The 15,042-nt window shown below is 44.9% G+C and overlaps 1 protein-coding gene across 1 annotated transcript in view; it reads left to right on the top strand.

The window, feature by feature from the left end:
- LOC126524532 (probable RNA-binding protein 19) overlaps nt 1–15,042 on the top strand; it is a 119,306-nt gene that overhangs the window by 54,682 nt on the left and 49,582 nt on the right. Inside the window, exons 19-25 of the mRNA XM_050172830.3 lie at nt 2,603–2,714; nt 2,949–3,035; nt 3,772–3,924; nt 8,205–8,271; nt 9,715–9,856; nt 11,624–11,740; nt 12,499–12,604. Of these exons, the coding sequence (XP_050028787.2) occupies nt 2,603–2,714; nt 2,949–3,035; nt 3,772–3,924; nt 8,205–8,271; nt 9,715–9,856; nt 11,624–11,740; nt 12,499–12,604 (784 nt within the window). The remainder of the gene's footprint in view (nt 1–2,602; nt 2,715–2,948; nt 3,036–3,771; nt 3,925–8,204; nt 8,272–9,714; nt 9,857–11,623; nt 11,741–12,498; nt 12,605–15,042) is intronic.

Here is a 15,042-nt window from a genome sequence, read left to right as displayed (position 1 = left end):
ATGTTGTAGTGTGTGCTGTTATCTCATGCAGCAAATTGTCTGCACGTGGAGATATGGGCACATGCTCTGTGCTGTGTTGTATGTAAGGCATGTTTGGTCTGAGCATTGCATTCTTGGTAGGGGTGTGCGAATATTGAAATTTTCGAATACGAATCGAATACTGAATATATGTGTAGTATTACAAAATTGCAAAACGAGGTAACAATAGCTTTATTACCCTTTTAAAAGTAATATTGCATTTCACATGGCTGCTTCAGCTTAAAGAGGCACTCATTATAGGTGATGCACTCAAGTAATGTGAGGTAATGCTCTCAGTCAGGTAAAACGCTTGTTACAGATTATCGTGAAGGAAAATTAAGTGCTAAACCTGTTCCAAAAGTAAGCGCTCTCTATGCACTGTGACAACATTTCCACCGGTAGAAAAGATTCTTTCACTATGAACTGAGGTGGCAGGGATGGCCATGTACTTCTAGGAGCGGCCAATGGACTGCCACCACTCACAAGGATTCTTGCCCCTTTCTAGAAGAGGCTTTTCCGCATAGTCTGTAACTTCTCTCTCAGGGAATGCCAAATGTGTCTTCTCTTTGTTCATCACTAAATCGTCAAAAGCATTCCATACACTGTATGCCACCAGTGGACACGAAGTCGACGCTGGCACGGCAATGTCCCCACTGGGTTCCACGTCAGCTGCCTGGATCTCCCTTGTCACAAGGTCTTTCAGCCAGATCACCTGACCAGATGCCTGATGAACTGTGGCCTTAAAGCGCGGATCAAGAAACGTGGCCAGGCTGGCCACTTTGTCAAATTCGCACTTCGCAAAACGAGTCTTGATACATTTTGCAAGATTGTTAGCAAACCCTGAGTTGCCTTTGCAACCTTCAAGGCAGTGCAGCATTCCAAAAATATTTGGAATTTGACATGACCAGGAGGGGCACTTTTCCACACTTAAGATCACAGTTGCGTCAAATAAAGGTATCTATGCTCATGTCCGAAGTGGTGAGCTCAAGTGTGATGGACTCTTTGAGTTCAAGGAGCCTCAGGGCATGAGGTACTGACTCTTCCATCTTGTGTAAACATCCTGCACAACGTAGAGTACATATTTGTTCAACTGCCTCTGCCGATCGTTTAGTCTTTTCTGCGCACTAGGGCTATGTTTGTAGTGTCCTACAATCGCTTTCGCGTTCTTGCAGAGTCTGTTGATTGCCGGAATACACGACATCGCATCGCTGATCACCAGCTGCAGAGTGTGTGCAAATCAGGCTTGCTGGAGCCTTGGCAGTCCCCTGGCAGCCGCTCGGATATTGCGGCCATTGTTCGTCACAATGTACTTCACGCAATCAATTGGTATCTGCCAGTCGACGCATAGCTGCTCGAATGAGGCAGCTATGTTCACAGCCGTGTGACTCTCCGGCATGTGTCGCGTGTTCAAAGTGAACTTTTTCATCTCAAACTTTACCATAAGAAAATGACACGCGAGGCTTACACGGCAGACTGTAGCATGGTGCAGCTGCTTTCGTTAATGCTCTGAACACCCGGTTTTCTACAAAGGTGTAAGGGAGATCTAAGGCAATCATTACTGCCACTTTCTGGTTAAGTTCGTTTCCTTTCTTCTGAGACAATGGCTGCAGTCTCAGCTGCAGTATATCGTCCAGTGTCGGTTGATTCTTCAACGACGCGCTTGCAGCGGCGCCTTTTTTGTACTCTTCTATCAACAAAGGGTGCTGTTTCATATGATTTTGAAGAGTAGTAGTCGTTGGCATTCACACGACTTGCACTGAACTGGCGAAGCGAGAGTCTTGTGTAGTACCGCCAAAGACGACTTCTTCCGGCTTTCTTTCCTTTCTTGCTCGGTGGCTCGTCTTCTGCAGTTGATGCCATTCTTGCAGAACACACTTGAGCGAGGGCCGTATCAGCACTGAGATAGTTACAAATAGCGCAGCAGTGAATTTAGCGTGGTTTCCATTTCCCTCACAGAGCAGCAGCGCAGCACGTAGCAAAGAGCCGGCGACCACCTTAGAAAAGCAGGAATACAAGGTGGGAGTTGTCGATGGCGATGCAATGCTCTCCGCAGACATATAATTTCTCCTTTTTAATTTCTAGACATCTAAAAATTGTCCAGGTAACATTTTCTAGATACATATTATATTGCGTATACTTACAGAGCCCGAAAGTACATCATATATCATTATGAAAGAGCCCTGCAATAAAGCTTGGTAAAAAAGAAACCGATACTGATCATGTCTCATGGGCCTGATGCAGATAGACTGAAACAGGGCATACAGATAATGAGCGGATTATGCAAAGTTCTCAGTGAATAAACATGTTCTTAGGAGAATGCGGAGCAAGCATATAATTCATTAATTGCTAAATTATTTGCAGTATGTCCGAATATTCGCCGTTTCCCCCGTTATTCGGCCATCCTCGAATATTCGGGAATTTCCAGATGTGCATTTCTCGAATCAAATACGCTTCGAATAAGGAAAATATTCTATTCGTATTCGAAATTTCGAATATTCGCACACCCCTAATTCTTGGGGATCTGTGAGTCTATTAGAAAAGGTGCATATAGTGTTTTGGCTCAAGGCTGTCACTCTGTGTGCAGGTTTGGCATCCTGACCAGAGTGGTCCTCCCACCTTGGGGAGTAACAGCTCTGATCGAGTTCCAGGATCCCACCGAAGCACGAGCTGCGTTTCGGCGGCTCGCTTACTCAAAGGTGACTGACCTTCAGGCACATTGCTTTCGAGTGCACCTTATTGCATCAGCAAATGTGGTAGCCTTTTAGTCCTGCTTGTGGTTTATTGCTGGGCATGTGCCCATACCTCTGTATTGGCTGCAGACTCTGCTGTGTCACTCTGCAAGAATGTCTTTGTGGTTTGCACATAGAGGAGCTTAACTGAAGCATGATGCTTAGTGCCACAATGATGTGCTATTTATGTTCTGGTTCCAGTTCAAGCACGTACCCCTGTACCTGGAATGGGCGCCAACTGGTGTGTTTTCTACTGAGAAGAAGAGTGCAGACACATCAAAGGTCAAGGTGCGTGGACAGAGTGCGCCAATGTTGAGAGCCCTGTTTATTGAGGCAGCATACCAATATGCTCTTAGGCCAGGAGACTGCATGACCATGACCAGAGTTTGTACGAAGCGGCTTTACCTCAAAACTTTGCGCTCACAATACAGGAGCGAACAAAACAAGGTGCACGCTCTTCTCCACTCCCGTGTAGTCTCCGTTTATGCTTCACACGTTTCTAAGCATGACCCTACTATCCCAAAGGTGTGGGCTGATACTTCTGTGTTTTGTTCCCGTGAGCTTGCCACTCAACTGTTAGCACCCTTTGTGAAGCCCTTTCATACAAATGGTAGGAGGGAAGGCTACGTGAGTTTGATTGTCCCCCAGGAAGAATGTAGTGTTCCCTTCACCGTTGAACCGTGAGACTAGTGTTTGTTTTACTATTTTCGCCATTTGGTTTCACTTGACAGGTACTTGTTCACCTTATTCTGCACACTCATCCCCCCTCCCTCCCCCAAATTTATGTAATGCCTTTTTAGTGTTTAAGTGCCTAATATTTAAATGATGATGAGATGTGTCAAACTTCGGGATATTTTTCATGCGTGCAGGAAGAGGAGCTAGTCGGGTGTAAGAGGGTGTAGAGGGTCGTGTCCTTTTGGTTGTAACATGCTTCCAAGCTCCTACAAGCACGTTGTGTAGGGCAAGTTGCGGTGCCTGTCGCTCAGAGTGTGGCTCAAGTTGACTGGTTGTAACGTTGGTCCAGGCGGAGCTGAAGGCAGAGGCTGCGGAGCAGAAGCATGCTCAGCAACCTGCGGAGGAAGAGGAAGCAGAGGAGGAAGAAATGCCACCAGAGCCAGACACAACCCTGTTTGTCAAGAACCTCAACTTCTCCACCACCGAGCAGACTGTCAGAGAGGCGAGTGTTTTTCCTTGCCCAGTGCTTATTTTATCTGTGCCTTGTTCTTGTCATCCCTCATCCCGATTGATTTTAGATTAGTGGGTGCACATAAACTGGAATTCATAGGTCGACTGATGCATTAGAAGTTAATAAATTGAAGTTCTTAATATTGAACCCGGAAACTGGCAAGATAAACACCTGCTAAGGTAAAGCTTGCAAGTAATTTCTTTGTTCTTTTCCTTTGGCTTTGTGTGACCAGTGCGAACACAAAACCAGACATCAAACCATTCAAGAGCAAAATAAGTAAAATACGGAAAGTGCAGAGCACGAGATGTTTTTATTTACCTGCCGCTTTTAGGTGGAAAAGTTTGTAAAATTCATGTGTTTGGCAAATTCAGCAGCTTGCAAACACATCAGTCAAAACATATGATAACAAAGTACCGAAACAACAAAATTCTCACGACAACTACATATTTTTGTTACCCCAATGAACACCCATAAGATTCAGTGCGTTTTGTACCTCTCGATAACGAAATGTCACTGAACTGCAGTCCCGCATCAGCAAAATTTGCCGGAACATTACCTAACGTATTACCTACTCATGCAAGGCTAGCAGGCTTAAAAAAATGGGCTCAAATGTCATTGCTTCACACTCAAATTGCATAAAATACTGCCACTTTACGCTTGCGTGGGCATGGCCATTTTTGTTTACAAGAACAAACAAGCACTGGAAGTGATCACATGTACCGAAAACATGTCATAGCTGCCACCTTGTTTGTTAATCACTCGTTTCAAATTACATGGCCGCAGGTCTCTAATGAAATGCGGCAACAGTTTTTGCATACCTAGCACTGTGAATAATCTGCGGCTCAGTGAGAAAAGTGCAGTAAAAACAAAGAAATCCATGTCCCACTGGCGTCTACTTGTTTATGGCACTTGAGATGATGGCCTCAGCATAGGCTGCCATGCATCCGGCCGCGATTGAGCGATCGTCCGAGAATATGCGTCCCTTGCTTTAAGAACACTACTTTTGGTGCCACTCAACAGGCATTACATGTGTATTTGGCATCTCCGGACGTAGATTTGTGCAAAGGGGACATGTACTCGGTTGGTTGCCTTCGGGAATACGAGATATGACCACTTTCGCGCTCGACACCGTACATGTCTGCTTCTGTGGGCGACAGCGTGCACTGGAGGAACACTGCTGCAGGCGTGGAACGCTGTTGCACCGTCATCCACTGTCGAGTGGTGGAATTCTCACGAAAGATGTCGTATCTCCGAAAGTGATCGCCTAAGAATACCGCTCTATGGCAGTGCCACCACCGCTGACCGAGGCATGGAGTGCACTTTGTGCTGTCAGCAATGTGGTTATATAGCCTCGAGCGAGGCTTGCCAACGTAAGCTAATGAAATTTTGACAGTAAAGTGTTGGGATACATTCCTTATCTGGGCTGTTTCATTTCACAATAACAAAATTATCCTGAAAGGGATTTTTTTTTTTTTTGCTTTCCCTGCTAATTTTATTATTGTGGGGTTGAACTTAATTTGTAGCACCACGAACTTAAAAAAAATTTATTCAATTATGGGGTTTTACTTACCGAAATCCTAATCTGGTTACGAGGCAGATCGTAGTCAGGGACTCCGGATTAATTTTGACCATTTTTGTTTCTTTAACATGCACCTTAGGCGTACGCATACACTAGAAAAACGCAGCGTACAAGCACAGGTGTGCCTTTGCTCAGTCAAGCAATTTGTCTAGGTGGCAAACTGTAACAATTATTTTTTCTTCTACACGCCAAAGGCTATCCAGATTGAGCCCTCTCTGAACTACAACACTTTCTTCCTTTTTTTTTGAGGCTGATGTTTTGAAACCTCACCTCACAGTCACGTCCTTCCCACTATTTCTGATTTCCATCATGTTAACAAAAGTAGGTTCAGTTGAAGCTGACACAAAGAATTCCCAAAATTTTTTGGTACAGGTTATGGGTGCATAAAATTACAATGTCAAATCCTACAGTGCCTGGAATTCACTTATGGAGACTCCTTTAAATGCAACCAATAAACTTATTGATATAGTCTCACACTGTCTCCTTCAAAGTACTCTACTTATGTGTCAATTCACATGTCTCAGAAAGATTTGAATGCTTGGAAGCACTCATTGAGAGTGTTTTGTGCATGAACCATGCCCTCCACTTCATCAGGTGTTACTCTGAATCTAAACTACTGTCTCAAATCTATTTCTCTTCCATTTGGGAAAGAGAAAATAATTGCAGGGAGTTAAGTTTTTAAAATAAAGTACCGTATTTACTCCCATAATGATCACACTCGTGTAATGATCGCACCCCGAACTTGCCGCAGCAATATGTGGTGTGCCAAGTCTAGCTAATAATGATCGCGCTTACTATCTGTCGAATGCTACGTGAACGACTCTTCAAGACAAACCAAGCTGTCTGCACGCACCAAACATGCTTAAGCAGATGCCCCATTTCATTCCTTTCATCACTTTTCCGCACTTCCATGACAAAAAGAAGCTACAACCAAACTTGCCTTTATTATGTGTAGGCTTTATAATGGTTGTGGTCATCAACAACAACAAAGGCGCCTTTCGATTCTTCTCGTCTGCACTCGTGGGCACGCAACAAACCGCAAGCGGCAGCAATAGTAGCCATGTTTACACTGATACGTTAGAAGTGTACCCATTCATATGCCGACACTTGTAACACAGCTAAGATATTCGCCCACCCTTAGCGGAAACATGCCATATTAGGTCAGTAGTGAAGATAAATGCCGCAGTTTCTGCTGCATGCCCGCCATGTGTTTCTATGTCACTGGCAGCTAAGCGCGCCCATCTGTTTCTGTCCCCTCAAAGTGGACATGGTTACGTTATTGCCGCAAACTTGCCGATATTAACAATATTGTTAATTACTAATGCGAAAGAAACTGTTTCAATGCACGTAATGTACTCACGAGAAGAAACAAAATCGTGTTCGCCACGTTTGGCTTGCTCCGCCGGCCGCCATTTTTGTTTTTGTGTCCCGCACTACATACAGCGGCAGCCGCCTATTTGTTGACCTGTTGTCATCCCGCAGCAAACGCGGGATGAAAAATTTTTTTTCTTTTCACGGGAAATTTAACCCACGTAATGATCGCACCCTTGAATTCGCATCAGTTTTTTTGACAAAAAGGTGCGATCATTATGCGAGTAAATACGGTATGTTTGCAACAACGGCCATCTTCTCGGGTGCCAAAAACCAAGGCACAGTGAGCGAGGGACTGGCCAATGCGTTTTCAAGATTAAAGTATCCCAAAAATTTTTTCCCTGATGCTTTTTTTTTTCTAGGGTACCACAAGAAATTGCACAGAGATGCTCCATTAATTTCTTGCCCTTTAGGCACAAATTCAGCGTGAGTAAGATCTTCAAAGTAAAAAAAGGCGATCAGCACTCTCCATGCAGCCTTCGACCTGACATGCTTTCTTCTGTCTTGGAGAATTCGTCTTTCCACTGAGATCACTACTGCTTTGATTCAGGGCCATAGTTGTACAGCCGTTTTATCACCAGTAGTTATCTTTAAAATGAAGTGCTCATCATTCTGTAAAAGTTCTTTCTGTTCCATGCACACACTTGATGCTCTTTTTGTTCAGTAGTGAGGAGGATGGGAGGAAATGTTGCTGCAATGTAGCACATTCCAAATTATTTGTCAAAATTTGGTGGCAGCTTCTGCATGACAGCTGAAAGGCTTTGGAAAGCTTGTGGATGTTTATGTGCTAGCCTGCACAAATATTTCATGGACTTCAGCCACATTTCTGTCAATCATTGTACCAGTTCTAGGTCAGTGGTTTTGAGCACTTGTAAGTTTGGCTGCAGCCCATAACTTTATCTTCGAGTGCTTGCTGTAGCATTTGGTGGGTCCTTGCTGCCGTCTTTCTCAGTGGTAAACAAAGCTTCACACAAGTTTTTTTTTTTTTTTTTTTTCCGAGCAGCATCATCGAGACCAATGCAATATGTCATCAACGTATCATTATACAGAAGTGCTTGTTGTGAGTGGATACTGTTACCACCAGAACATGAACATCCACATTGGCTTATTACTCATTACTGATACTAGAGGAACCACCTAGCAGTGGAGCAGTGCGTCACCCTCCATGGAAGCTGTATAGCACGTTCCCAAAAACATTTGGATCGGCCCTCATAAAACTGCTGATGCAGTAGGACTTCAGGATGTGCCTTAGGTGCAGCAGCATTTTTCAGGCTAATGCCCATTGCTGTGCTTACAGCATGTTTCTTTTCTCTTAATGCAGCATTTTGAGCAGTGTGGCCCTGTTCATGAAGTCACCATTGCAAAGGAGAAGGACACCAAAAATCCAGGTAAGGAACTTGTGAATTTCCTGGTCCGCAAGTTACTGTGTGCTGCAACTCCATCAATATTAACATTGTTTAGATAAGAAGTAAGTGGGCTTTTTAATAGGGGTGTGCGAATACCAAATATAGTATGTGCGTTTCAGATGATGGCTGATGATGAAAGATGATGGCTGTGAAAAGTGGCCATCCTGCATGCTCGCTTTCCTTGGTGAGGCAGTTTGTTGGCTTTGTAAGGATTGTGCGACCCCTGTGAATGGACCTGCGTTGATTTGATACGGAACTGTAACTTGAGTTGCCTACACCCGACAATGCAGCTTGAGTTGGGCCTAACGGACTAGAAAGTGTGGCCAATGGTGTGACCGTGACAAAAATTTGCCGCTGGCTGATGTGATAACAGGCCACAAGCCATCACAGAAAGCTTGTCGCTAATATGTTCCTGCAGGTGGCTCGTCAGCAATCGGTGGCCATATCACACATACGAGTTAGATTGATGGCCGTTGAAGCGGCATTCAGGTCCACGGTCGGCCAGATGGCATCTACCGTGAGCATGTATGCCAAGTTCTTCTGTGTGCTCGCATGGGGGCAAAAAGCTCCGAACTGCACGAGTCTGCATGCGGGAACACAGAACTCACGTATCCGATAGATCAGAATCTCTTCTGGTGGCTAATTGGTCTGATCTCTACACATGCTACTGTGCTTTCCACGTGAGCTGCTTTTGTTGTTCCATCTGTTTGCGTGGGACAGAAGGAACACCAAAATCCCGACCAAACTGTGGATTGATAGATATTGCACACTGTGGGAACGCTCACACATCAAGGCACCGACAACAGCCGGGTCATTCGTCGAACATACCGAATATTCTAAAAACCGTATACTAGATCTCCAATTCGCAAATTGAATTATTCGTACGTTTACTGTTTGATTGGAAATCGAGTAGTATTTGCGCACCCCTACCTTTTAGTGCATCTGGGAGAAATTGCATTTGATACTTTTTTTTTGCCATGAAATTTATTATAATGTTGTCTATATGTAATGGAAAAACACATAAGGCTTTTGACAGGAGTTCAGAGTATTTCAAATGCAATAAGCATTCATCATCAGTGTTCTTTTAGTTATGACTCCTAATGAAACATGGCCTTCACATTATCGTACGCATCCTTTGCTTGCTGTAAAATGAAGAACCGTGTTCTATAATGCCTTGAAATAGACATGCCATTTTTGATGCGGTTTCCAGAATCCGTATCACTCCTAGTGGAATGTACTTCAATAATGTGCGTTACAATCTGCACAACTTGGGTCTTTGTGTGTATGTTATTGCAGTGTTCTCAAGTATCTTGCGATGATGAGTGAAGGTAATGGGCTCTTACAATTGCTGCCATGTGCAAGATCTTTCGACATCATACACCCAGAGCCAGAAACAGCTGAGTGTGTCCTTACTCTCTCCTACAGGCCAGCTTCTGTCCATGGGCTATGGCTTTGTGCAGTTCAAGCAGCGACAGGCAGCAAAACAGGCGCTCAAGCAGCTGCAACACTCCAAGCTGGACGGACATGCTCTCGAGCTCAAGAAGTCCGTGAGGGCCACCACCAAAGAGTGAGTGCCTTGCTGCAGTCTGGTCAGCAGTGCTCACGCTTAGTTACTACAGGGTTACTACAGAGATTCGAAATACAGTCAAACCAGCTTATAACAATATTCCGGGTTATATATTGTTATAACCGGATTGCATGAAAAAAATCTAAATAGGGGGACGGCTGAGCTGTTGTGAGAAAACTATAATGGCAGGGAGGCCAGTGCCCCTCCCCACCACCTTCCTCCATCCGGCTGCTGATTGCGTTCACTCGTCAAACTACATCCTGGGCACTCCGATCGCGTGTAACAAGCCGCAGCTGTCGGCGTTAAAGAATTGCACTGCTATAACAACTTCAGAGAGGGGTCACGGGTGGCAAGCGACATGCGAGTACCGCCGAGGCATCGCTTTGGTGGCCTCAGAAGGGGCCTTTTAAATATTGCGAGAAGGCGGCCAAGGCAGCCTGTCAGCTTGAGAAATCCAGAAGAAACGCTGAGGCGATATCGCCACAAGCATCTCGCCACGTTCTTCTCACTGGCTTGCACAAGAAAACCCTACGTCCATCAGCCTTGCATGCTTTACGCAAAGCTTGCTTGCATCGTTCTCCAAGGCATCCAGGTGCTCCACGTAGTGCAGTGGAAAGTTCCTCGTGAAAATGAAGTCCCGAAGCAACTTAATCATCTACCGGGCCTCCTGTGAAGACAACGTTGAGGCAGCCTGCCTTACCGCGTCATCGCTGCTGTCGTCGCGGTCGCCGTCGCTATTTGATGCAAGCCGTCACGACGATCGCCTCATCAGTTAGGAGCATTTAGTTTCCAAATCTACAATCGCGCGCTTTCTTTTTACCGGCAACATCGTGCATTGCCGATGATCATCGGGCAGATCAGCCATCTTCCATTTCGGCGGCGAGATGCCACGTGGCCAGGAACGATTTCAACGCAGACAACGAAGACCAATGCGAGCAATTAAGCTGTTAGCAGAACTGCGCTGAATGAGGAGGCAGCGAGCAACCTGCGAGCAGCGCAGTTGGCGCGGTCCATTCGTGTTTCGGAGTAGAGCTGTGGGCGCAGCCGAGCTGTGCACGCAGCCCATTCGTGTTCAGAGGGGGGGGAAGGGCGACAGGAGAGAGGCACGCGGAGATGGCTAGAAAATTAGCTCGCGGTGGCTGTTAGAGCAGCTGCCCATCGTGCAGCGACTCAAATTTCTCATTTTCTTTCTTTCTTTTCAAGGATTTCGCATTTCACTACTCTTTGGCTCGGACACCCAGCAGCCAAACTTCATCGTTATAACCGATAATGCGGCATCGGGGCATTGTAGTAAGCGTGTTATTTCACCATGGAAAACATGCAAAAGTCGACGGTGCAGCAGCTTCTCATTGTTATAACCTATATAGTGTTAAAACGGTGTCATTATAAGTGGTTTCGGCTGTATTATACAGGCGCATACTACATTCAGGTTCTTATTAAATTGAGGGGCACATTTATTTTCTTCTGATAAGCCCACTAAAATTGTATATGCATTTAGATTCGAGGGCATGTTAAAATCATATAAATACGGCGTACTATAGTATACACTTATGTACACATTTATACACATATATATGTGTGCACACACGCATCGTGTTAGGTCAGAAAGCACGGCCTCATAACGTCTTTCATTTGTTTTAGGCCTGTGTCTGATGTCACAGGCCTTATGTGCAACCAGACACCCCACGCAGGCGTTAAAAATCACATGGGGGCAAGTGGGCAATGAATGCGACAGTGCACCCAACCCCAAACTGACTGTTGGTGCAGGGATGTGGCCGCCGCCCAGCGCAAAAAGGTGACGGATCTCGGCAAGGAAGGCAGCAAGATCCTGGTGCGCAACATCCCTTTTCAGGCCAACGAGAAAGAGGTGAAGGAGCTCTTCAGGTAGGCAACCCACATGCACGTTGGTGCAGTGTTTTTGATTGAGGCTAGGTTCCAGTATTCACCATACACGACAAAGTAGATGGCTAAGTGGTCAGTGGCTTTTTAAGTCTCATTCTGATTCTGATGAATCAGTCAAAGAAGACAGCTTTGCAAATACTACAGCATATTACAGGTTACTTTTCTGTCCAGTCAAGATGGTGGCTGAGCAAAAGGCTTGAAAACTTGACGGGAAGGTCGTCTGCTCACAGGAAAATGCAGTCACATTCTTTTATGTGTTTAATGTAACGTACTTCGTGTTTTTCATAGGTTCGCGCATTCAGAAAGTTAAAATACAAGGACAAGTGGTTTTCTTTGCTTTATTTTTTTGTCGTGAGATGACATCAGGTCACAGAGTCGATATTATTCGACTTTCCAAATTAGCAAGGATCACGTTAACCAGTTTCTACTGTACTGTACATTCTAGCTGTACATAAAGCAACTATGTAGTCCTTGCTTTGTGTGTGTTTTTTTCTTTTGGTCGGCTATGTTATATGGCACTGTCAAGCACTGAAACATTACCTGATCCAAGATTTAATCCTAGTTGACCGAGGACCGGTTGTTCTTTTTTTTATGTATATACTGCTAACACTGTGGCCGGTCACTGCTTAGGATTGGAAAAGGCCCATGCTTACAAAGTAGGACTGAAAGCGTGGAAACTGTGACTGTCAGTAAAAGCGGGTATAAATTAAAAGGAAGCACCTTTTTTTTTTACTGCACAGCGTGTTTGGAACCCTGCGATCTGTCCGGTTACCCACGAAGCTTGCTGCTGGTGGACGTCATCGGGGCTTTGGCTTTGTTGACTTCCTCACCAAAAATGATGCCAAGGTGAGCACAGCTTGCCTTGCTTCACCCACAGCGTACTTACTCTCTGTTGCGAACTGCGGGAAGATCTAAGTCTGCATGCCGCATCCTTAAAATGAGAGTTGGGTCATGGACCAGAAATTAAAAAAACTCATTATCCTTCAAGGTACAGTGATGAAGACTCGTACGTATACTGTATTACTCGTAAATTTTTTTTTTTTATGTCCTTTGGTTCTAATTTTATGCAAGCTTCTTTTAGTTAATTTTCTGCAAAGATTTCCAAATATCAGTTTCTCAAATTTCGCTAAATAGGATATCAGCGGCATTTGTGTGATTAAAGGAATGCAGTAAAACGAACTTTATTCCTATGCCTTCTTGCCATACATTGTCTCGCCGCACGACTTGTGGAGTGAGAGCACTCGTGGAGCATTTGTACACGTAGAAACAGCTGGCGGCATGTGAAAATATGCCGGCTAGCATTCAAGTTCCACTTGCACTGATGCATGAGAATCATTCTGAAAAAACACCACGAATTTGATTACAATGTCGGTAGATCATGATGACTGTTGTGTGTGCAAACTCACATGAAACTGCGCCACAACAGCATAGGCTGCAAGAGTGTGATGGCAGATCCGTCAAGCACTCTCCAAACTTGAAGATGGTTTTCTCAAGTGAGCACACCTGTGTAATCCCTGAGCAGCAATGTAGTCAAGTGCTGCGGTAGCCGAGTACTGCAATTTGCTTTTTGTCTTGGACACTGCAACTAAACCTCTGGGGGGAAGCTTCTTTGAAAGATGCACCACTATGAATTGTCTTGGGAAAGTGGACGGAAGGTGGCCATGGGTCGTAGTTTGGAAGAAAATTACGGCTCTCCACGGGAAAATGAAGAGAAAGAATTGAGTTCTACTTCTCGGATATCCTAAGCCAGCAAGTTCATGTGCATATGTGGATTCTCGTTGGAGAAAATGGCAATATGTACTGCTCTATCTGGACTAAATGTTTGTGTGCAAAATGTGTGCCGGGTAACTTATCCAAAAGGCTGGTTCTTTGCTAATACCAGGTGAGGTTTTAGCTTTTTCAAAAGGTGCTCTGAAGTGGCTTCAATCAGTTACATCACTCCCAGCAGTTGGTCAGTTTGCAAAACATTCCAGTGAGATCCAGCCCATTAAAGTCCCTCTGGGATCGTTTTGAGTGTGTCGTGGGATTGAGCCCTTAGAAACACACTGGCCTGCTTATGCGTTATTGATATATAGTACTAAATTGATCTGTAATGCCAACTTAAACTTTGTGCTGTTACTGTTTAAAATGCAAGGAATATGAAGCAGTTCGTCAGTTCTTTTGTTTTATTTAGGTGTGCATCATCCCTCTAAATGTCACAAACTGGGATAGTTGGTAATCCATTCTTATTGCAAACATTAGCAAGTTAGAAGTCTGCGCTCCTGCTCGTATTTTCTTGTCTTTATCCCTGCCTTGCACTACAAACCTTTTCTGCTTACTAACCCCTGTATTCTCCAATGATTCTCGACTCGAACCTCTTCCTCCACTTCACTGAGTTGAGCACAGCACCACCCCTCGACTGAAGAAGAAAATGCTACGCTTCTCAAGAATTGCTGTGTCAGTGAAGCGCCGTGACCATTTCTGTCGAGGGCAGCACAAGGGTGGCTAGAACTAGAAGGCGTGAAGAGCGTGGAGCATTTCCATTGCCCGGAGGTGTCGCCAGGTGAGCGTCCTCCGCCAGGTCGAGATAGGGTGCTGCGCTCAGGGGAGTAGCCGGCTGCCCAGCAGCTGAGCTATGCAGAGGCATTCTAGTACAGTGCAATCTCAATAAACGGAAATAGCTTGAACAGAACTGCTTCCTAAACGGAACAACACCCTCATGGTTGGTTGGTTTTGTATTCAGCTTTGTCTCTCAGTAAATGGAACTCCTGATAAATGGAACCAGTTTCCCTGGTCCCTTGAGGTTCCGTTTAAAGAGGTTCCACTATATGGTCCCTTGAGGTCCCGTTCCGTTTGAGGTTCCACTATATTCATGTAAAAGAAGTAAGGAAGAGATAGATAGAACCGGAGTCATTACATTCATGGGTTACCATTCCGCATTCTTTCGCAAAGCTCCCTCATGTTTAGGTATGCCCTAATTATTAAGGATGCCATCAGAAAAAAACAAAAGCAATACACACACACACTCGGCGATGGTGTTTTGTGCCCGAATGCAATTCGGGCTGGAAATCATTGCCAGAAAAGGAGTGTCCCATTTTCGTGCGCCAGCCTAGAAAGAGCAATTTGTGAGTGGGTACAGGCTGGCTGACAGAGCTCTACAAGAGAATTCAGCAGTGTGTGCACTTGTAGAGGACATTCTATGGTAAAATTAGACTCAACAGGAAGGTGTAATGCTACTTCCCATTGAGGCCGCAGAAGTGGTCATCAAACATATGCTGAATTCTTGCGTAGCTTAAAGGCACTGA

The sequence above is a fragment of the Dermacentor andersoni genome, chromosome 3 (genome assembly GCF_023375885.2).
Source record: "Dermacentor andersoni chromosome 3, qqDerAnde1_hic_scaffold, whole genome shotgun sequence".
Taxonomy (NCBI): Eukaryota; Metazoa; Arthropoda; class Arachnida; order Ixodida; family Ixodidae; genus Dermacentor; species Dermacentor andersoni.
Note: the sequence above shows the minus strand (reverse complement) of the source record. Positions and strands in the feature narration are given on the sequence as shown.